Source organism: Leptonychotes weddellii, chromosome 9 (assembly GCF_054177405.1).
Source record: "Leptonychotes weddellii isolate Sample4059 chromosome 9, ASM5417740v2, whole genome shotgun sequence".
Taxonomy (NCBI): domain Eukaryota; kingdom Metazoa; phylum Chordata; class Mammalia; order Carnivora; family Phocidae; genus Leptonychotes; species Leptonychotes weddellii.
The window spans coordinates 99,548,188-99,573,237 of record NC_138377.1 but is presented as its reverse complement, the minus strand read 5'-3'; the positions used below and the strand labels follow the sequence as shown (position 1 = coordinate 99,573,237).

At 37.5% G+C, this 25,050-nt stretch overlaps 1 protein-coding gene across 1 annotated transcript in view; it reads right to left on the bottom strand.

The window, feature by feature from the left end:
* The window catches only part of ARIH1 (ariadne RBR E3 ubiquitin protein ligase 1), a 124,341-nt gene that overhangs the window by 62,974 nt on the left and 36,317 nt on the right, over window positions 1-25,050 (bottom strand). The window contains exon 2 of the mRNA XM_031025874.2: window positions 10,150-10,217. Coding sequence (XP_030881734.2) covers window positions 10,150-10,217 — 68 coding nt within the window. The remainder of the gene's footprint in view (window positions 1-10,149; window positions 10,218-25,050) is intronic.

Sequence of the window (25,050 nt, the reverse complement as noted above, 5' to 3'; positions counted from 1 at the left end):
TTTCCAATGGGTCATCCTGCTGATGGACAATCAGCTCATATTGTCACTACATTTTTTTACTGCAAAAATGCCCTTATATCACATTTCTCCATAAAACAACCTTCAAACCTTTCTACTTAATAGGAAAAAAAGCCAAATTCACTTGCTTAGAATTCAAGGTCCTCCACAGTGTGCTTCCTATTAAACATGCCCCATCATTTTCCTTCTATCTTTCTTGTACTGCTGTTGCTCTAAATCCCATTACCATTCAACATATGTTCCTTAAACTACCCCCTTCCCCTGACTTGATTCCTGAACCTGAAATGCCCAGGTTCCCACTTTGCCTGCTCTCCCAAGCCCAATCAAATGCCATCTCATCAATAAATCCTTTCCTACCTGAGCCAGAAAGAACCTTTTACGTATTCCCTTAAAGTTTTATCTATAAGTACCTTAAGCGTAAAATGGTGTATGATACACTGTTCTGTGTACCTCTTCATCACCAAACCTCTGCTCAATGTCTTTTACACAGCTGATATTCAAAAACATTCTTGAAATTTATGAAGTAGTAAGATAGGGAGACTAGGGACAACAGAATAACTTCAGATGAAGTAACTAATGGAGAAAATTGCTCCGAGTTCATACAGCTAGGAGGTGGTGGAGCAGAGATCCCATGTTCTTAACCACTATAGTATAATAAGAAGGTACATTTGCCGCTTTCGATACATGCTCCCCAATAACACCTAAACTGTTTAAACAGTAAAAACCCACTATATTATATTAGAGTAATGAATGCCATCAGAAAAGCCTGGTTTCTGACAAACCAAATTTACTCTCACATCTCAGAAGTTAACTGTGAAACAATGTATTATTAGTAATGTGGCTAAGAAAAGTTCCGTACCATCATGATAACATACAAGTACTGGTTCTAGCAACTATTCACTAAATGGTGTTAATGCTTCAGAATGAAAACTGGAAAGCTCTTTGCAACATAGTCTGCATTGAAATCAATCTTCAAGATTCTTTGATTACACGTGTCCATGAAGAGCAGTGAGTCATCAACCACCTATGTATTTCCCCTCACCTCAAATATACCAGTTAACTCATTAACACCAACCTTATAGAGAAGATACTGATTTTTTTTTTTTTTTTTACTTGTCATCAACTCTAAAGAAGCTTGATTTGGGGGCGGGGGGGCGGTTGTCTCTAGTTCCTGACATATTGAAATCTGATTTACATGCTTGTCATAATTTACAGAAATTACATGCGTATTATAAAAAATAAAACCTAGAAATGGTTGAACTAAAATATTTATTAATCACTGACTATATATTAGGAATTGTGTTATGTACTAGCAATGAAAGATGAATAAGATAGTTCTTATGCACAAATAACTAATGGAAGCGTTGAAATATTTTATCAAATACATATAAAAGGGTCAATGAAGAAGTGATTAACTGTCTTGAGAAATAAGAATAGCCATCTTAGAAGTAAAGCTTAAGTTGGGTTTTAAAGAACAATTAAGGGGGTGCCTGGGTGGCTCAGTCGGTTAAGTGGCTGCCTTCACCTCAGGTCATGATGCCAGGGTCCTGGGATCGAGCCCTGCATCGGGTTCCCTGCTCAGTGGGGAGTCTGCTTCTCCCTCTGCCTGCCACTCCCCCTGCTTGTGCTCTCTCGCTGTCAAATAAATAAAATCTTTAAAAAAAAAAAAAAAAAGAACAATTAGGAAAAGGGACAATATGGAAGGCATTCCAGGCATGGGCCAATGACAATACAGTTCCAAAAGTGCTCCCTAGGGCTTTGTAGCTAACAGCCTACATAGATCCACAGAAGCCCCATGTCAGACAAAGGAAACAGTTGCCAAGTTGAGTCAACACAAACATGAATTTGGTGACATCTTAAAAGTTGTGTACTACTAAAGTATAATATGAGACAGAAATAAAGATAAAAGAAAGGCAGACAGGGGCGCCTGGGTGGCTCAGTTGGTTAAGCGACTGCCTTCAGCTCAGGTCATGATCCCAGGGTCCTGGGATCGAGTCCCACATCGGGCTCCCTGCTCTGCAGGAAGCCTGCTTCTCCCTCTCCCACTCCCCCTGCTTGTGTTCCCTTGTGTTCCCTCTCTCGCTGTGTCTCTCTCTGTCAAATAAATAAATAGAATCTTTAAAAAAAAAAAAAAAAGAAAAGAAAGGCAGACAGAAGCTGGATTTTCAGAGGTTCATTTATTTATTTGAGAGAGAGAGTACACAAGCAGGGAGAGGGGCAGAGGGGGAGGGAGAAGGAGAGAAGCAGACTCCCCACTGAGCAGGGAGCCCGATATGGAGCTCGATCTCATGACCCTGAGATCATGACCTGAGACGAAATCAAGAGTCAGAAGCTTAACCGATTGAGCCACCCAAGCGCCCCAGAAGCTGGATTTTTAAATGTCTTGTCAGGGGAGGTGGGTGGGAAGAATGGGCAAAATAGGTACAAACTTCCAGTTATAAAACGAGTTAAGTCACAGAGATGAAAAAGTACAGCACAGGGAATATAGTCAGTAATATTGTAATAACAATATATGGTGACAGAGGATAACTACATTTATCATGGTAAGCACTGAGTAATGTATAGAATTGCTGAATCATTATGTTGTACACCTGAAACTAACATAACATTGTACGTTAACTATATTTCAATAGTAATAATAAAAAAATCTAAAATTAAAAAAAAGTCTTGTCATAAAAAGAAAGGGAAAAAAGAACAACTCACTTTCCCAGTCTCTCCTGCTGAAAGGATTCAGGCCTAGAAGGAGCAGGATGACCTATAGTTACGAAAAGCACAGTACTTGAAGATTTGATGAGGAATTCATTCTGTCAAAGGGGTAGGATATATCCATCTTTCAGAGGCCAAAACAGCAGAAATACTAGTTGTGCTGTCACTTGCCCAATATTCATGGTATGAGCTGTGATGCCTGTGACCAATGGCAAGAGCAATAGCACATTTACTAAAATAGTTTGACACTATGATTTGGGCACTTTTCCTGGATGCATAGCCTTCATTTACTGGCTGATCTTCCCATCTTTTTTTTTTTTTTTAAGATTTTTTTTTTTATTTATTTATTTGAGACAGAGAGAGCACATGAGAGGGGGGAGGGTCAGAGGGAGAAGCAGGCTCCCTGCCAAGCAGAGAGCCCGATGTGGGACTCGATCCCGGGACTCCAGGATCATGACCTGAGCCGAAAGCAGTCGCTTAACCAACTGAGCCACCCAGGCGCCCGTGATCTTCCCATCTTTAATGTCATTTTCACCTATCCTCTTCAAGTATATTTACAACTAAAAACCCTGACTGATATACCAGGAAAGGAGAGGGCTCAAGATATGACAGATGAAATAACGGAAGGAACATCCCACAAAAATTATAAGACCAAAGCCCAGATAGAAAGATTAGCCTTTAAAGTTTAGAAGTAGAAGGGCAGATAGAGTTGTTGCTGCACTTCTGATTCTCTGATTTGTTCTGTTTTGCTTCATGTGGAGGAGCATGGGAAGAAATCTAGTGAATAGAGAAAATTCTATTTAATTTATACAATAGAAAAGAAATCAATCTACATAGTAAAAATTCAGAAGGCTGGGTAGGAAAGAAAATGGCAAAGGTCTAGAAAGCTATGAGAGAGAAAAGACGACACCAAAAAATTTCAGTGGTCCCTTCTCCATTAATTCCTCACCACCTTCACCAAAATGTATTTTTAAAAGAATAAATTACTTGGTTTTGGGGTCAAGACAAATTTGTTTAAACCATGGACTGGAAGTCTGGAGGCGAGTAAGAATTATTGGCAAGAAATCTTATAGCTCTATGGCCCTCACTAGACCGTAAAGTCCTCCCCCATGGCAGGGACTAGGGCTCCCTAATGAATAAACAAACAAAAAATTAATATGCCTAGTATATGGAAATGAGGAAAGACAGCAGAAAGAGATGACAGAATTTGAAGTGCTTCATAATTTTGCCTAGGATAAGACTTCTCTTTAAGGATGTCAAAATGAATAGAAATGATGCTTGAATATATTGTGTTACCAAATGGGAAGTACGATTTTTTAAAAAAGTGCTATAAAAGGGGCGCCTGAGTGGCTCAGTCGTTAAGCGTCTGCCTTCGGCTCAGGTCATGATGCCAGGGTCCTGGGATCGAGCCCCGCATCGGGCTCCCTGCTCCGCAGGAAGCCTGCTTCTCCCTTTCCCACTCCCCCTGGGTGTGGGGGCGCCTGGGTGGCTCGGTCGAGTAAATGTCTGCTTTCAGCTCGGGTCCTGGTCCCGGGGTCCTGGGATTGAGCCCCGTGTCGGGCTCCTTGCTCAGCAGGGAGCCTGCTTCTCCCTCTGCCCCCTGCTTGTGCCACCCCCACCCGCCCAGAAAGAAAGACAGACAGAAAGAAAGAGAGAAAGCAAGCAAGCTATGTAACAAAATTATTGGCCATACTAACTTTTCTTATGATTCCTGGGATGTAAATTGTTACAAGATTGTCATATGAGTCACCTTCATTTTTATACTCAAGGAAAGGAAGATGCACACTGTCACTCACATTCTGAGTTTCTTCTTATTTTCCAAGGGTATTAAGGAATGGGGAAGGAGAAAGAATGGAAAGGGGCCTAGGCATTGGTGTTTTTTAAAGTTCTTAGGTGATTCTAATGTGCAACCACTTTAATAGTTTGTCAGTTCATTCTTTGGGGTTTCCCAGCTAGATGATTATATGGTCTACAAAAATTTCTCTTCCTTTTTTTAAATTTTTATTTATTTGACAGAGAGAGAGACAGGAAGAGGAAACACAACCAGGGGGAATGGGAGAGGGAGAAGAGGGATTCCTGCTAAGCAGGGAGCCCTGTGCAGGGATCGTTCCCTGGACCCCGGGATCATGACCTGAGCCGAAGGCAGACGCTTAACGACTGAGCCACCCAGGTGTCCCTCTCTTCCTTTTTTAAATAAATGTTTTCATTACAAATGAGTTCTTATTTTCTGGATTACACAGTTAATGTGTTATTATAACACTTCTCCTGGGATTACTGAAGAAAGTTCACAGAATACATAAAAGTATAAAGAAAAATCTAAATATAATCCAAATCCTCCCATCGCCAATTTTTATACCACTTATTTAATTTTCTGTGTATTATTTTAAATAATAGTTATCAGAACTTCTAGTACATTTAAATGCTGGTGACAGCCAGTACCCTGTTTGATTTTATTGGACATCCTTCCAAAGTTTCAAAATTAAGGTTAATTCTGCTTTGGATTATTAGTTGATGCCTTTCATGACACTGAGAAATTACCTTCTTAGTTTGTTAAAAATTGTTCTTTTCTAAATCATGGGTATCACTAACCCGTTAAAAAGTAGTAAATACTATAGATGAATTATTTTTTCCCTAATGGTGACATATTCTCGCTTTTCCTAGGAGAAATCCTACTAGACCGTTAATTCTTCCAATTTAATTAAATATTATTATAAATTCAACAGCTATGTTCATAATAAAAGTGATTTATATCTTATGCAGTCTTTCTCAAATTTTGTAACAAGGGTTATTCTGATTTGGCTAATAGGATGTCTTCTCTTTTTCTATGTTCTGAAATAATTTTCAATAGAAACTTGCAGTTCCTTGATGGTTTATTACATAGAACTTGACCATAAAATCATCTACTGGTTTTTGGAGGAGAGGGATCTTTTAGTAAATATTTACTACATTTTTCCATGGTTATTTTTCTACTTCTCGGGGGACAATGAAGTAATTTCCATTTCTAAGCTTTCAAATATATTGGTAAAAGTGGTACTCAGTATTTATATATTTATAAATTTATAACATACATAATTATATAACATATGTAATATATATTTATATATTTATATTTATTTATAATTATGCATTATTCCCAATGTTGTTTGTGCCTTTCTCCCCTACCCCCATCATATTTGCCAATGGTTTATTTCCTCACCCTTTTCGACACAGCTTTTACTTTTTAAGAACAGTCTTAGCTGAGAGCAAAACTGAGCAGAAAGTACAGAGCATTCCCATTTACCCCTTGCCCCCCCCACACACAACCTGACCCACTATCAACAACTCATACCAGAGTGGTACATGTGATAGAATCAATGAATCTACATCGACACATCATTATCATCCAAAGTCCACAGATTACATTAGGGTTCACATTTGTGTTATACATTTTATGGGTTTGGACAAAGGTACAGTGATATATATGCAACATAAAAGTTTCAAGCAGAATAGTGTCACTGCCCTAAAAATCCTTTTTGCTCTATATATTCACCCTTCCCTCCACCTAACCCCTGGCAACCACTGATCTTACTGTCTCTGTAGTAATATCATATAGTTGGAATCATACAGTATGTAGCCTTTACAGATTGGCTTCTTTCACTTAGTAATATGCATTTAAAGTTTCTCCATATCTTTTCATGACTTCATAGCTCATTTCTTTTTAGCACGAAATAATATTCAAGTGTCTGGACATACCACAGTTTATTCATCCATCCACCAACTGGAGGACATCTTGATAGTTTCCAAGTTTTAGCAATTACGAATAAAAATGCTATGAATATTCATGGGCAGATTTTTGTGTGGACACAAGGTTTCAGCTCATTTGGGTAAATACCAAAAAGTATGACTGCTGGATCCTATTGAAAGAGTATATTTAGTTTTGTAAGAAACTGCCAAACTGAAAGCAAAGCAGCTATGCCATTTTGCATCCCCACCAGCAATGAGAGTTCTTGTTGCTCCGCATCCTCATCAGTATTTGGTAGTGTCAGTGTTTTTGGATTTTAGCCATTCTAATAGGTATGCAGTGGTATCTTGTTTTAATAAGCAATGCCCTGATAATATATGACAACGAGTATCTCTTCATATGCTTATTTAACATCTGCGTATCTTCTTTAATGGCATTATCTATTCAGATTTTTGCCCGCTGGGTTTTTTTTTAATTAGTGAGTTTTAGGAGTTCTTTGTATATTTTGGGTAAGTCTTTATCAGGTATCTTTCACAAATATTTTCTCCAGGTGTGTGGCTTGTTTCTCATTCTCTTGATATTTGCCTTTTAAAAAATCGTTTTCAAAGATGTTTTTGTTTTAGGTATTTTTGTTGTCTATTTCAATTATGTTGCTTTTATCTTAAATATTTATTCTACTGTCTTTGGGTTTATTTTGTATTTTTCTAAGTTCCTGTTTCAAAGGCTTGTTTTCTACCTCTTTTTCTTTTTCTTATAAAGATACTAAGCCTGCAAATTTCCCTGTATCTCTTCAGCCATATCTTACATTTGTACTGTCACTGTTTAATTATAATCATTTTTGGATAATGAGTTACTTGAAAGTGTGAAAATAGAATGCATACTGATTTTTACTGGAATTTATTATAGCCTAAATTTGATCAATTTGAAAATAACATACTCTGAAAGGTACTAAATAGCAATACATAATTTAAATTCTGTTTACTGATAAACAGTCTAGAAGAAAACACATTAGTGTAAAAAGAATTATGTGCCAAGGGAGATAAGGAAAAGAGCATCCACAAAACAAGAATTAAGTTATTAAAATAAATAAAATGGATACTGTTGAACTAAACAACTCAAGATGGCTCAATAGCAGAATGGGTGCAAAAAGAAACGCAAGTTAGTGAATTAAAGATAAACTTGAGGAACTTCATAGACCAGAGTAGAAAGACAAAGATGACAAGTACAGAAAAAACATTTTGAAAAAAATTAAAATTAATTTCCAAAAGGGATCCAGAAATTTCAACATGTGACTAACAGGGATTCCAGAAAGCATTAAGAGAATCAAGAAAAGGAGAAGAAATAATAGCTAAGAATTTCCCCAAACCAAAAATATTAGTTCTCAGACTTAAAGGGCACAAATGAATATGCTTTCAAAAACTACCCAAAATTTCAGAATATTAAGGATTTCTCTTAGAGTCCTTAAAAATTTTAATACATATGAAATGACTTAAATGACTAAAGATATATTCTGAGAGAAAAAAGTAAATTTGGAGAAAACGGTGGGATGCAAGAGACTAGCCAAAAGGAAAAAAAAAAAAGTTAAATATATGCTAGTAAAAGTGCTCATAAAGGTGACCACTAGAAAAACTGAAATAAAACATGTAACTCTGAGATGGAGGCCGGGGGGGGGGGAGGGGGGCGGGAGAAAGAGAAAGAAGACTTGGTATCAAGCCAACAAAAAAACCAAATAGAAAACATAAAAACATAATAAATACAAAGCACTACTTACAATGGCAGCAATTAAATCTAAACATATTAGTAATCATAAAGTGTGGCAGTGTTAATATCAAACATAGAGTATAATGTGAAACTCATTAAATGAGACAAAAAGATATTGCATATTGGTTTTAAAAACACTATTTAAAGATTTAAAGGTTCCCAATAACATATCTTCAGAATATATAAAAAACTGAAATTACAAAAAGAAACGGAAAAGTTCACACACAGAGAAGTTTCCAAGGAGCTGACTACTTTTTAATTCATACTTACCACATCTAAGTACAGTATTTAATTGAAAAATGCTTTCAGCAGTATCAACAGTGTTATAGGAGAAAATTTTCTTTGAAGAAATACATTAATAAGAAACAAACTGTTAAGTCAGAAGAATATCAGATATAAATAATGAAAACTCCTTATCCTGTCACAAAATAAACCAGAAAATAAATGTTACCAAAATTAAGAAATACCACTGACTTCAAAAAAGGTGGTCAGATCCACAGGGGGCGGCGGGGGCAATCACAGTCAGGAGCATTTTATTCTTCATGAACCCTGGGAAAACTATATATGTTTAAGAACATAAGCTTTGGAGTCCAACAAACATGAGTTTGAGTGCTAACTCCTTTTGTTACCAAACTAAGATAAATATATTAAGCCTTACTTTCCATGTCAATTAAGTGGGGATAATAGTTTCTAACACCATAAAGCTATAAGGAGGATAAAATGAAATAATGCCTGGCACAAAGGGCTCAATAACTGATAACTATTATTTGTTACTATTAAATTGTAGTTGGGGTGCAATGCGTGAGAAATTGAGCAATAGGGACGCCTGGGTGGCTCAGTTGGTTAAGTGTCTGCTTTCGGCTCAGGTCATGATCCCAGGATCCTGGGAGCCTGCTTCTCCCTCTGCCTGCCGCTCCCCCTGCTTGTGATCTCTCTCTCTCTCTGACAGATAAATAAATAAAATCTTAAAAAACCCCCAAAAACCTGATCAATGCTCTTAGTATTATTTAATATGTTTTGCAAAGTTCTTTCAATTTTAAAATCAAATGGGAAGTATTTTCCATTTATTTCTCATAATATTTGGGTTTTCAATTCCCAACTAGTGTTAATTCTTTATTAAAAATAGGATTGCTAATTTTAGACTGAAGAATATGGCTGATAGAATAAATATAGGCTGTCACCCTACCACCTTAACAAGTACTCCTAACTTTCAATCTAAGGAAGAAAAAAAGATTAAGAATGGCATTAATATTGTCCTTCACTAGTCCTGTAATTTCTTCCTTTTTAGAACCAGAAACATTTTCAGAGAGAAAATAGAAAAAATACTCAATGAAATATCATCCTGCCTGAAATCAGAGAACCAGTCCAAACAGCTATTTTGATGGTCAGGATACCCTGAGCAATTTATTTTTACTGAATAAATGTCATTAATATGCTTAACATAGATTTTAAAGTTTTATGGGCAAAAAAATTTTAAGTAATTAATTCATATGTTTGAGGACTGTATCGAGTGCTTTTTAAAATGTATTTTATCTTCTTCCTTTAAGCAGGCTCCACACCCAACTTGGGGCTTGAACTCAGGACCCTGAGATCAAGAGCTGCATTTTCCACCAACTGAGCCAGCCAGGTGCCCCCTCAACCACTTTTTCAAAACACATTTTTAGTTCTCAGTACTCAAGAGGATGTAATTTTGAAGATACTGAAGGAGAGCCCCCACCTTAGCTCCAAAATAAAAGGAACATTAAGTCCGAGTTCCCTTAACATTAAGTTTATTACAAAATTTACAGATGAGAAATACAAGAAATTAAAGCACATACTACTTGCTCACTGTTTTTTTTCACATACTGGTCTATAAATCAATTCCTTATTTGCTTCTTGTAAATTCAGTTCAACAAGTTTTCTGTGCTACTTGTAAGTACAAAGCTGACAATATAGTTCCTTACCTTTCCATTAGCTTCTCTTTATCCCAATTGAAGTGGCTAAGGAGTATTCTTGTGATAGTTGCTGGATTCTAAAGAAGGGGGGGAAAAAAAGTTATTTTAAGGTAACAGTACTTCATTGATATTTAGTGAATTTTTAGGTTGAATTTAATTTCATCCCACCCAAATTTCCTTTCCTAAGATATTTCTTTATTCTACAAAGATAATACAAAAATAATTGTGAGATCAAGACTATTTAAAAATAGTCTGCCACACTAATTTGTCAGTTTTCTATAGGATTCTAAAGCAGAATTCAAAACTAGCCAAAAAGAATGAATAAGGTTCATAAATACAATGGAATATTAATCAGCCATCAGAAAGGATGAATACCCACCATTTGTATCGACATGGATGGAACTGGAGGGGATTATGCTTAAGTGAAATAAGTCAAGCAAAGAAAGACAATTATCATATGGTTTCACTCACATGTAGAACATAAAGAATAGCGCGGAGGACCACAGGGGAAGGGAGGGAAAACTGAATGGGAAGAAATCAGAGAGGGAGACAAACCATGAGAGACTCTGGACTCCAGGAACCAAACTGAGGATTACAGAAGGGAGGGGAGTAGGGGGATGGGGCAACTGGGTGATGGGTATTAAAGGGGGCACGTGTGGTGATGAGCACTGGGTGTTATATGCAACTAATGAATCGCTGAACACTACATCAAAAACTAATAATGTACTACATGCTGGCTAATTGAACATAATAAAAAAAATTTTTTTTAAAGCCAAAAAGAAATTTAATGAAAACTTGCTGTATTAAATCAAGCACTAATTAAAATTAAATCTTACAATTAAGATTTAGCAGACTGTCACTCTGTTAATCAACAAAATTTCTAATTAATAAAATTTCTAATACCTTATTGTATTGAATAGTTCCAATGAGTCTAAACCATTTATAAGTCATAAGGTCCTTCAGAGATATTTAATGAAAAAGACAAAATATTTGTAGGTAATAATTTAGAGAGTATAATCTGAGGATGCTGTTTCATTTCTAGAAGGAAAGGCTAACAGCATGAAATAAACCCAAAACTAACTGTCCTATTGTTTAATGCTGTCATTTATTTTTATTAATATTTATTTCCATTTCTCATGAAACTAGTCAGGTTACTATCTGGGTACAGAATTTTTACTTAAAATGCTAGTTACGATGTCAGAGGTGGAACTCAAACCTGAATCAAGTAACATTTCAAAAAGGATCTCTGCATATAAAACTACTTTTGTGTCACCATAGTTAGACCACGGTATTAGTTAACAATTGATTTAATTAAAAAATAATCTTGTATAAAAATGTCATGAAACAATACAATTTGTCACAGGAAAATTCACATACATTCAATACCCCCCCAAAAATCCAAAGATGCAGACATGGTAACTCTCATTCACCCACTTTAGACACATTTTGCTAATCCATTTAGGTACTCCTTGCTTCTTGGGCCCAGACTCCCTTAAGAATCCTCCTTTAACATAGCATTCAGCAGACACCACCACTTTACAAGAGTTAACATGTGAAAAAACAAAACAAAAAAACAAAAACCCCCTATTAACTGATCCTACTTTATGTTTATTTGTACAGAATATACGGACACTGCTTTGTCCAGCTCTTTCTCAGAAATATGATTCAACAATTTATTAACACCCCAACCCCCCTAACCCAATCCAACTCTGTTTGGAAACAGGTTTTCACAACAGGATTTGCCTGAAATTCAAATAGTTATTCATTTAGGTTTAGTCATATGTAAAATAAAGACAATAATCCTATCTATTGGGAGAATTACATCCAATAGTACCCATGAGAACTGTGTGACTATAACTCTGTGGCACCCAAATAGACTGTGTTCTCTGCCACTAGACAGAGTGCTTGGGGAAAAATGTTTCAGGAGTTGTTGAGTCTCAACTTGCAAAGAGAAAAAAGAGAGAAGAGGACAAATGCCCTCTGATGCCCTTTGATGTTGCTGTAGTGTCTTTTCTGTGCTTGAGTTCCACTATCAAAACCTGGTCCCATCCAGAGGTTCCCAAACCTGTTCCTGGCTCATCAAAAATTATTATGGAAAGTTCAGTTAAAACACAGATTACTAGGGTCCACCCCCACAGTTCTACTTAATAGGTTTGGGGTAGGGCATCCCCAAATGTGATCATGACACAAGGGATTCAGAAAATTAGACCAGCAGTCCCCTAGGATGAAGAAAACATGACAATTTTTCTATTTTTTATCTCATCCTTCCTGTGTAGGTGTATGTGCCTGATGTACATATTACATCGAAGGTAGATGCTCAAAAGCTTTTCCTAATAGGATAGATTGAAAAAATTCATCTAAACCACAGTGGCATGATAATGCCAAAATACTTATATATTCTGCCAGGGTCTAGGCTATGAGGCAGGAGATATTTCACAATACTAAATAAATAATTATATTTTGGTCTCTATTTCAATGTAGCTGGCTCAAGTCATTTATGCACACTGCATATAAGGAAAGGTACTGGGAGAATAACACATAATGTGAATCTACTATAATGCCAAGCCCTGTATAAGGTACTTTATATACCCCATTTAATTCTCAAAGCTCTCTCTAAGAGAGCACTTACCGGCCATGTTAAATACGAGAAAACCATGACTAGATTCTTTGGAGGTTATAAAAATTACCCAATATTATCCAGTTAATTAAGTGAAAAAGTTGTGAATTTTACCCTCAGACAATCTGAAACTAATATTCTTTCACTTATTCCATGTAGTACAACCTAAAGGAATATTAAAGATCTCCTTTAACTACTAGTCATATGTATAAATATCCTTTACGTCCTCCACCAAAGGGTGTTATCAGGACAGGATGAGGAGGGGATGGCAGAAAGCTAAGAGACACAAGGGAGCTTTCTGGGAATGTTCTATTTTTTTAATGTGATGGTTGGTTATATGAGGGAAAACATTTCTCAAAACAAACTATACACTTAAAAATGGGTATATTTAGGGACGCCTGGGTGGCTCAGTCAGTTAAGCATCTGCGGCTCAGGTCATGATCCCAGGGTCCTGGGATCGAGTCCCGCGTCGGGCTCCTTGTTCCGCGGGGAGCCTGCTTCTCCCTCTGCCTCTGCCTCTCTCTCTCTCTCTCATGAATAAATAAATAAAAGCTTTAAAAAAAAAATGGGTATATTCAGTCATACAGTTATACACCAATAATGTTAATTTATTTAAAAACAAAACAATGTGACTTCTGGTCCTGGCCAAGATGGAGTAATAAGCTCATTGCAGGGGCTCTCTCTCCCACTGATTACAACTAAAAACTGGACAAAATGCTCTTAAAATTAAACAGCAGGCAGACTGGGGAGGGAAGTGAAGAACAACAAATAAGTGGTGGTGGGTACTCTGCTTTTTATCGTTTAGTTCCTAGCTTTGACCCATGAGTGGGCCAAATAGGGAAACTGTTGTAGCAGGCATGAGCAGCTAATACTAAGAGGAGAGCATCTTTTTTGCTAGAGGATTATGGCAAAAGGCTCCTAACAATGTAGGGGAAATACTTATTTTTTTTTCTTTTTCTCCTGTTTTTCTAGGTCCTGCCTGAGGCCAGCTGCAGCCATGAAACTACACTGCTGCAGAATGACAAGAGAAAATCCATTCCTTTGAATAGAAGAATCAGGAAGAGGGTCCCTGTTGTGAAAAAAAGTTGGGTGATCCCTAGTCTTTTCTTTTTTCTCTTGCCACTTCACCTCAAGGCATGACAGGTAAGAAACTAAAACCTAGAAAACTCCATGCTTCTGGCTAGAGGAATGAAGAAAAGGACTTCTGGGACTCAGAGAGTATAGGGGAAATCGCTGAGCAGAGAAAGATGGAGGAGTAAACCCCTAATTCTGCATATGAACCCGGGCTCACCCTGCAAGCTATGCACATGTGGGCGGCTAAAGTATAGATGAGGCTTTTAGAATAGAACTATAATATAAATCACTGCCCAAGTCCTAGATCAATCTAAGTGGGAATGGAAGGGCAACTCAACACAGCAAAAGCTTTGAAAACTGAACAGATAATGGAACCACTACCTAAAGTGAGAAAGAATATGCAGTTATAACCTAAATGGATTGACTGGTTTACTGAAACAAAAAATTCTCACCTCTCTAAAGGATTTAACAGGATTCAGAATCTCACAACATAATAATCAAAATGTCCAGGATAATCCAAAAATTAACACACACTGCAAGAACAAAAATCTGACCAATTCTCAAGGGAGAAGATAATTAATAGATGCCGACCCCAAGATGACCCAGATATTAGAAATACCAAAGACGTTTAAAGTAACTATTGAAAACATGATCCATTAGGTGAGAATGGACACCTTAAAATGGATGAAACAAATTCTTAGTAAAGAAGTTATAAAAAAACAAATGGAGGGCGCCTGGGTAGCTCAGTCGTTAAGCGTCTGCCTTCGGTTCAGGTCATGATCCCAGAGTCCAGGGATCGAGTCCCATGTCGGGCTCACTGCTCGGCGGGAAGCCTGCTTCTCCCTCTCCCACTCCCCCTGCTTGTGTTCCCTCTCTTGCTCTGTCTCTCTCTCTCTCTGTCGAATAAATAAATAAAATCTTTAAAAAAAACAAAAACAAAAACAAATGGAAACTTTAGAACTAAAAAACACAAAGGTTACTAGATAGGCTCAATAGCAGAAAGGAGATGACAGAGAAGTCACTGAACTTGAAGATATATCAATAAAAAATTATCTGAACTTAACAAAAGAAAAAAACTATCCTTTTTGCTTTGTTTTGTTTTGTTTTTAAAATAACAGCCTCTTGGGGTGCCTGGATGGCTCAGTCGTTAAGCGGCTGCCTTCGGCTCAGGTCATGATCCCAGGGTCCTGGGATAGAGCCCCGCATCAGGCTCCCTGCTCAGTGGGAAGCCAGCTTCTCCCTCTCCTACTCCCCCTGTTTGTGTTCCCTCTCTTGCTGTCTCTCTCTGTCAAATAATAAACCTTTAAAAAAAAAAAAAAAAGGGGGCGCCTGGGTGGCTCAGTCGGTTAAGCGACTGCCTTCGGCTCAGGTCATGATCCTGGAGTCCCGGGATCGAGTCCCGCATCGGGCTCCCTGCTCAGCGGGGAGTCTGCTTCTCCCTCTGACCCTCCTCCCTCTCATGGTCTCTGTCTCTCATTCTCTCTCACAAATAAATAAATAATAAAATCTTTAAAAAAAAAAAAAGAACAGTCTCTCAGGGCCTTGTGGGAGAATACCAAAAGCTGTCAGCCTAGAATTCTATGTTCAGTGAAAGTATAGTTCAGAAATGAAGACAAAGATATTCTCAGACAAAAACAAAAAAACTATGAGAACTCACTGCCAGCAGACCTGCTCTAAATGAAATGCTAAGTTCTTTAGGTGCCAGGGAAATGATCCCTGGGAGGAACATGGAATTTTGGGGAGAAAGAGCAAGAGAAATGGTAAATGGGTAAATATTAGGGACTATTTTTCTCCTCTTACGTTCTTGAAAACATAAAATTACTGAAACCAAAAATTTTAACATGTAATGGAGGGGGAAAGGGTTAAACACTTATGTTTACACGTATGACAACTATAATATAAAGGGACTGGGAGAAAAGTAATCTATATAGATGAAGCTTCTATGTGTTACTTGGAGCGGTAGAATATTAATTCTAAGTAGAATGTGAAGAGTTAAAATATTTATATTATAATCCCCAGAGCAACCAATGACTAACTAGAAATCAAAAAGATTTTAAAGAACCACTTACAATAGCACCCAAATTTGAAATATTTAGGTATAAATTTAACAATATATATAAAGAATCCATATGCTGAAAACTGCAAAATACTGATGAGGGAAATAAAAAAAAGACCTAGATAAATGGACAGACACACCTTCATGGGTTTGGGAGACTCAATATAATTAAAATATCATTTCTTCCCAAACTGATCTATAGATTCAATTCAATACCAATCAAAATCCCAGTAGGATTTTTGGGTAGGTATCAACAAAATGATTCTAAAGCTTGTATGTAATAGCAAGGAAACTAGAATAACCAAAATAATTTTGAAAAGAACAACTGATCAAGACAGTATGGTACTGGTACAAAAAGAAAAACACACAGATCAATGGAACAGAATAGAGAACTCAGAAACGGGCCCACAAGCAGTAAAGAATATCCAATGGGGAAAAAAGGATAGTTTCTTCAACAAATTGTGTTGGGAAAACTGGACAGCAGTATGCAGAAGAATGAAAGTGAACCATTTTCTTACACCATACACACAAAAAAAATCAAAACGGGTGAAAGACCTAAATGTGAAATCCTAGAGAACACAGGTAGCAACCTCTTTGACATCAGTCATAGCAACTTCTTACTAGATATGCCTCCTGAGGGAAGGGGAAAAAAAGCAAAAATGAACGACGGGGACTTCATCAAGATAAAAAGCAGGTGGTTGAGCAGCTGCCTTCAGCTCAGGCAATGGTCCCAGAGTCCTGGGATCTTGTCAGGCTCCCTGCTCAGTGGGGAGCCTGCTTCTACCCCTCCCTCTCCCTCGGCCGCTCCCCCTGCTTGTGCTCTCTGTATCAAATAAATAAAATCTTAAAAAAAAAAAAAAAGCTTCTGCACAGCAAAGTAAACAATCAACAAAACTAAAAGGCAACCTACAGAGTAGAAAAGGGTATTTGCAAATGACATATCTAAAATCTATTTAAAAAAAAACTTATCAAACACCCCAAAACCAAATAATCCAGTTAAAAAAGTGAGAAGACATGAATAGATATTTTTCCAAAGGAGACATAACAACAGACTAACAGACACATGAAAAGATGCTCCACATCACTCATCATCAGGTAAATGCAAATCAAAACTACAATGAGATATCACCTCACAATTGTCAGAATGGTTAAAATTAACAAAGGAAACAACAGGTGTTGGTAAGGATGCAGAGAAAGGGGAATCCTCTTGTGGTGTTGGTGGGAATGCAAACTGGTGCAGTCACTCTAGAAACAGTATGAAGGTTCCTCAGAAAGTTAAAAGTAGAACTACCCTAAGATCCAGCAATTGTACTACTAGGTATTTACCTAAAGGATACAAAAATAATGATTCAAAGGGATACATGCACCCTGATATTTATAGCAGTATTAACAATAGCCAAATTATGGAAAGAGCCCAAATGTTCACTGACTGATGAATGGATAAAGAAGATGTGATACACACACACACACACACACACACACACGAATACTACTCAGCTACAAAAAGGAATGAAATCTTACCATTTGCAACTACCTAGACGGAGATAAAGAATATCATGCTAAGCCAAACACACACACACACACACACACACACACACACAGAGGAATACTACTCAGCTACAAAAAGGAATGAAATCTTACCATTTGCAACTACCTAGACGGAGATAAAGAGTATCATGCTAAGCCAAACACACACACACACACGAATACTGCTCAGCTACAAAAAGGAATGAAATCTTACCATTTGCAACTACCTAGACGGAGATAAAGAGTATCGTGCTAAGCCAAATTAAGTCAGTCAGAGAAAGACAAATACCGTATGATTTCACTCATATGTCAAATTTAAGAAACAAAACAGATGGACATGGTGCGGAGGGAAAGAGAGGCAAAGCAGAAAACAGACTCTTAACTACAGAGAACAAACTGAGGGTTGCTGGAGGGGAGGTGGGTGGGGGGATGGGTTATATGGGTGATGGGTATTAAGGAGTGCACTTGTGATGAGCACTGGGTGTTGTATGGAAGTGATGAATCACCAGATTCTACACCTGAAACTAATGTTACACTGTATGTTAACTGGAATTTAAATAAAAATTTGAAAAACAAATACATTAAAATGTTATTATTAAGAAAAGAAGAGAACACCACCTGATCTCAAAATATACTATAAAGCTACAGTACTGGCAAAAGGATAGATATACGAATCAAAGGAACAGAAGCCACAAATAGATACATACAAATACGGCAAAATGACTTTTTACAAAGGTGCTACAATTCAAAGGGAGGAAAACAGTTTTTTCTAAAAACAGTGCTAGAATAATCAAGACATCTATATATTAAAAAAAAAATCAACTTTAACCTAAACCTTAGACTTTATACAAAATTAATAATGGATCAGACCTAAATGTAAAACATAAGACTATAAAACTTCTAGAGGAAAACCTCTGTGGCCTCGTTTTGGGCAAAGAATTCTTAGATAACAAAAGCACAATCCATAAGAAAAACTGATAAATTGGAATTCACCAAAATGAAAAGGACACTGTTAAGAAAATGGAAAGAAAAGCCAGAGACTGGGAGAAAATATATGCAAATCATATCTTATAAAGGACTTGTATTTAGAATACATATTTTTAAAATCTCTTGAAACCTAATAAGAAAACAAAAACCCAATTTTAAAAATGGGCAAAAGCTTTGAACAGACACTTCACCAAAGAACATCTACACAGAGGCATGAAAAAGAACAAGATGTTCAATATTATTAGTTATTTGAACACAGGAATTGAAGCCACAGTGTCACCACTACAGGCCTGTATGGGGTGGAAGAGGAAACCTATCAGACAAACCCAAGTGCTGCAGAGTATGTGGTTTAACTGGAACTTTCATACACTGCTGGTAGGAATGCACAATAATACAGCCAACAGGAAAAAATTTAGCAGTTTCATACAAGGTTAAACATACACTTACTACAAGCCCCAAATCTCACTATTAGGAATTTACCCTAAAACTTATCTTCACTCAAAAAAACCTATATAACAAAGTTTAAAACAGCTTTATTCCCACCTGGCAAAAACTGCTAACAGCCCCAAAATTCCACAACTGGGGAATGGTTAAAGAAACTGGTACATCCACAATGGAATACTACTCAACAAAAGAAAGAACTATTGATACATACAACAATATGAATGAAACTCAAATGCAAATTCTAAGTGAAAGAAGCCAGATTCAAGAGGCTACATATTGTATGATTCCATTTATATGACACCATGGAAAAAACAAAACTACAGGGATGGTGTATAAATCCCTGGTTGCCAAGAATTAAGGGTGGGGGAGGCTTTGAACAAACAGGGCAGCAGGAAGGAATTTTTAAGAAGGCCATTATGGAACTGCTCTGTATGTTGATTGTGGTAGCAGATACAGAACTCCAGGCCCTGGTCAAAATTAATGGACTTGTACATCCAAAAGTATAAATTTTATATAAATTAAAACATAAATTTAAAATATTAAGTTATAAAAGTAATTTAACCTCACTTGAGCATCTATAATGGAGTTCTGACTGTTTAAAGTAAAGTAAGTGTCAAAAGAATGATGCTGAATAGAAGGAACACAGACATGAAATTATTCAGTGCCAGGCACTCTTTATACATCATATTTCATTTAATCTTCACATCAATACTTTATACAAGATAGGCATTATTTACATTTTACAGATGAAGTTAGAGAGATTAACTCATCTGACCCACGATGAAATAGATTAATAGGATCTGAATATTAGGAAAATTTTATAAAAATTTATGTTGTAGCACCACCCTTAAAGATTCTGATTTAATTGCTTTACGCTGGGGCCCAATCAAAGGAGAGAAATCACCTATGCATGCTACCAAAACTCTTGATTAGCTGAGTAGAAAGTCAATTCAAACTCTTGGCTGAAATAACTCTTCGTCCTATTCTTATTGGTGGTCCTCATTTTTTAAAGATATAAACAAACAAAAAGATTTAAAAAGTTAACAAGCAAAATCAACAATTAGAAAATTAGTACTAGCAGCAGCACATTTAACTTTTAGGGCAATAAAACAATCTGAAATCTCATATATTCCCCAGTGGTAAATTCTAAAACAATGGTCCCTCATTTGGGCTGGATATTAAAATCTCTTGAGGAACTTTAAAAACACCAATACTTGAGGGTGCCTGGGTGGCTCAGTCGTTAAGCGTCTGCCTTCGGCTCAGGTCATGCTCCCAGAGTCCTGGGATCGAGCCCCACATCGGGCTTCCTGCTCGGCGGGAAGCCTGCTTCTCCCTCTCCCAATCCCCCTGCTTGTGTTCCCTCTCTGTCAAATAAATAAAATCTTAAAAAAATTAAAATTAAAAATTAAAAAAATAAAACTACTAATACTTGGACTTTGCCACAGCAATTCTGATTCAGTTGTCTAGAGTGGGACATGGATACATGAATTTCTCACCCAAAGTGTTTTTTTTTTTTTAAAGATGTATTTTGGAGAGAGTGCACACGTACAGGGGGGAAGGGCAGAGGAGAGGGAGAAAGAGAATCTCAACCAGACTCCTCACAACCTAGCAGTGTAATACTATAGTAATTTAAAGAAAATTACATTCTAAGGTTATAGCAGCAGTATATGGTTTGAAAGTATCTACAAAGCTCTGTTTTAAAAAGTGGATGTGATGGGGCACCTGGGTGGCTCAGTCGTTAAGCGGCTGCCTTCGGCTCAGGTCCTGATCCCAGGGTCCTGGGATTGAGCCCCGCATCAGGCTCCCTACTCCGCGGGAAGCCTGCTTCTCCCTCTCCCACTCCCCCTGCTTGTGTTCCCTCTCTCACTGTCTCTCTCTCTCTCAAACAAATAAATCTTTTTTAAAAAATAATAAAAAGTGGGTGTGAATATGCCAATTCTCCAACTGAGGCCTTAGTATCAATGCCCTATCATCCTCCATCCTTTGATCAAGTGGTTCTCAACTTTGGTAGCACATTAGAATCATATGAGGAACTTTTAAAAGCTCAATGTGCAGGCCACACCCCACACCAAATACATCAGAAGAGGAGGGTGAAGGAAGAACCTTGGCATTACCAATTTTTTGAAGCTCCCTGGCAATTCCATTACATAGCCAAGGTGAAGACTACAATTCTAGATGTATACATGTATACAGATGCCCACATTTAAGAGTGTGACATAAATAAATAAATAAATAAATAAGAGTGTGACAGAATCTCCTGGTAGAATTAGCCAAGTTACTGAATGGCATTGCTATGATTAGTATTGTGGGGAGGCAACTATTTTTTGAAAGATCTCAATATACAACCTTATTTTAGGAGAAAGCTCAATATTAAATGAATGGGTTTCATAATATATAACAGTAGTCTAAGATGAAACAGCAAAAAAACACTTTTTAACCCAATTAACATACACAGAAAGGCCTCAGAGCCCAGCTTTTCATTTATCTCAGAATTTGATCTGCAATACATTCCATCTCAACACTCAGTTTGACAATTTTTCTACACAAAAATGGGCTCATAAAAAAAGAATGAAATCTTGCCATTTGCAATGACACGAATGAACCTAGAGAGTACTATGCTAAGCAAAATAAGTCAGTCAGAGAAAGACAAATACTGTATAACTTCACTCGTATGTGGAATTTAAGAAACAAAATAAATGAGCAAAAGGAATAAAAAGGGAGAAAGGCAAACCAAGAAACAGACTCTTAACTATAGAGAACTGATGGTTATCAGTGGGGAGGGGGCGGGAAGATGGGTGACATAGGTGATGGGGATTAAGGAGTGCACTTGTTGTGATGAGCACCAGGTGATGTATGAAGTATCGAATCATCATACTGTACATCTGAAACTAATATAACACTGTATGTTAACAATACTGGAATTTAAATAAAAACTTAAAAAAAAAGAATGGCCTCGTTTTTACAGTATGTTACTATCTAGTTTAATCTATAAGCTCCTTGAGAGCTGCTGATGATCCAAATTTTACAGACGCTTGCTTTGTAATACCTTAATATTAGAAACCCCAAAGCCATAAAATATAAAAACTTCTGTATAGAAAGAAGTATTTGCAACACCTACAATACACAGTAAATAAGCAAATATACAAGTCCATAAAAAACAACCCAAAACAAATGGATGGTTTATGAAGTCTAAGAATATAACTGGCTGAGGGGCGCCTCAGTGGTTCAGTCGTTAAGCATCTGCCTTCGGCTCGGGTCATGATCCCAGGGTCCTAGGATCGAGCCCCACATCGGGCTCCCTGCTCGGCGGGAAGCCTGCTCCTCTCTCTCCCTCTCCCCCTGCTTGTGTTCCCTCTCTCGCTGTGTCTCTGTCAAATAAATAAATAAAATCTTTAAAAAAAAAAAAAGAATATAACTGGCTGAAAAACAAGAAAATATTCAATCTCCTTAATTACAACAAGTGTTTTTAATCTACCACGATGGCTAAGATCTTTAAAATTTACAATATCCAGGGACGAAGGAAATATTTCATGTTAGTGAAATGCAACTTTTGAGAGTAGTTTGGCAGAACTGATCAAAATTAAAAATGCACATGACCTAAGACAGAATCTAAAGATTCCACTTCCAGAAACCTACTCTGCAGAAATATGTTAAGTGTAGAAGGGGGGCACCTGGGTGGCTCAGTCGGTTAAGCATCTGCCTTCGGCTCAGGTCAGGATCCCAGGATCAGGCCCCGCATCAGGCTCCCTCTCCCCCTGCCACTCCCCCTGCTTCTGCTCATTCTCTCTCTGTCAAATATATAAATAAAATCTTTTTAAAAAACAAAAATTAAAATAAAGTGTAGAAGGGGAAGAATAAGAAATTTCACACGCACACTATTTGGAAAAGCAATAAAGCAAAGATAACCTGCATTTTTCCAAAGGGGGACCGTCTATAAATTATGCCATATCCATACTCAGATTATGCAATAATAAAAAAAACGGAAAAAAAAATCTGTATGCACTGACATGGAAGGATATCCACGAGACATCACTGAGTGAAAAAAGGAAGTTACTGAGCAACGTACAATATTCCGTTTTTTAGTTACAAAAAGAAAGTTAAGTTCTTTTTTTTTTTTAAGATTTTATTTATTTGAGGGGTGCCTGGGTGGCTCAATTGTTGGGCGTCTGCCTTCTGCTCGGGTCGTGGTCCCAGGGTCCTCGGATCAAGCCCCACATCGGGCTCCCTGCTCCGCAGGAAGCCTGCTTCTCCCTCTCCTACTCCCCCTGCTTGTGTTCCCTCTCTCGCTGTATCTCTCTCTGTCAAATAAGTAAAATCTTAAAAATATATATATTTTATCTATTTGAGAGAGAGAAACATGAGCGGAGGGGAGGAGCAGAGGGAGAGGGAGAAGCAGACTCCCCACTAAGCAGGGAACCGGATCCCGGGACCCTGAGATCATTACCCGAGCAGAAGGCAGATGCTTAACCGGCTGAGCCACCCTGGCACCCCTGGTAAAGTTCTATGATATACTCAGTATGTAATAAAATGTTTAGAAGGATTTATATTGAAGATGCTCTGGAGTTACCATCCCTGGGGATTGGTCTGGGAATGGGGTGGGAAAAAAATGTGTTTTTTTGTACTTCATAATATGAATAGAAATTTAGAGTATTACTTTTATAACCATCAACTATAAACAGTACAAGGCCTTGCTTCTCAAACTGTAGTTCACAAAATCACAATCACCTGAGTTTGTTAGAAATTCAGAATCGTGGGGTGCCTGGGTGGCTCAGTTGGTTAAGTGGCTGCCTTCGGCTCAGGTCATGATCCTGGGGTCCTGGGATGGAGCTCAGCGTCGGGCTCCCTGCTCAGCAGACAGCCTGCTTCTCCCTCTCCCTCTGCCTGCCTCTCTGCCTACTTGTGCTCTCTCTCTCTCTCTCTCTGTCAAATAAATAAATCTTAAAAAAAAAATTCAAAATCCTAAGTCCCAATCCACATCTACTGAATCATTTCAACCAGACTCTCAAAAGTTCCTGAAGTGACGTGTATGTACAGTGAAATTGACAAGCACTGATATAAGCTACATCAAGTTCTGAGAGATGGTTACACTAACCATAAAAGTTTTCATTTCCAAATTCTCCTTAGATTTAATTAAATACTTGATTTCTTTAAGAAATTATCATGTGTAATCCAAGTATAATTTTTCTTCTCTTAAAAGGTATATAAGTATGTTGAGAGCTTTATACTAAGAGTTACTAAAAACTGCAATATAATTAAAGCTTAGTCAATGACATACAATAAATTCTTTATGTATCCAAAGTTCATACAGTACCATATACAAAATGGAAGAACAGTACTTGTCACCAAAAGATGCTCTTGACTTTGATCATTCGGGGTTTGGTGAAGAGTATAAAAACCCAAACCAGGTATCTTTAGCAAAGCGGGAGTTAATAAAAGAAGTTCATGCTTAATTAGTAGAAGGACTGGAGGAGTGGGGCTATAAGGCTATGTCTACAAGAATGACACCAGAACGTAACACACTGAATCACAAGGAGCTCTCCCGCTTAAGCCACCAAGAGAACCACTAAATTCAAGAATAACAGATGACTGTGATCCAAGGATTAGAAAGCAGGAATCAGGAAGTCATCACTACCACTACCACAACTGCCTCTAGATACCCAGGATGATGTACACAACAAAACAGTCTAGCTGCTGCCTTTGCCACAAATGCCTCTTGATAATGCAGAAAGATGAAGAATGGATAATGCAATGCTACCTTTCTGCTACTGCAGAAATATCTCACACCCTTAAAACCCAACAAAAAAAAGGGGGGATGATGGGGCAGTGACAGAAAAGAGAAGAAATAGTTTTTGGCTTTCTAGCCCAACACAGCACAGAAAGGTTTTGGAGAACTGAGGAAGATAATCACAGAATTCCCAAATGGCTTAAAAGTTATATGCATTTGGGGGGTGGGGTGGGAGGGATGGGGTGACTGGGTGATAGACACTGGGGAGGGTATGTGCTCTGGTAAGCGCTGTGAATTGTGCAAGACTGTTGAATCTCAGATCTGTACCTCTGAAACAAATAATGCAATATATGTTAAGAAAAAAAAAAAGAAGAAGAAGAAGGTAGCGGGAGGGGAAGAATGAAGCCGGGGAAATCGGAGGGGTAGACGAACCATGAGAGACGATGGACTCTGAAAAACAAACTGAGGGTTCTAGAGGGG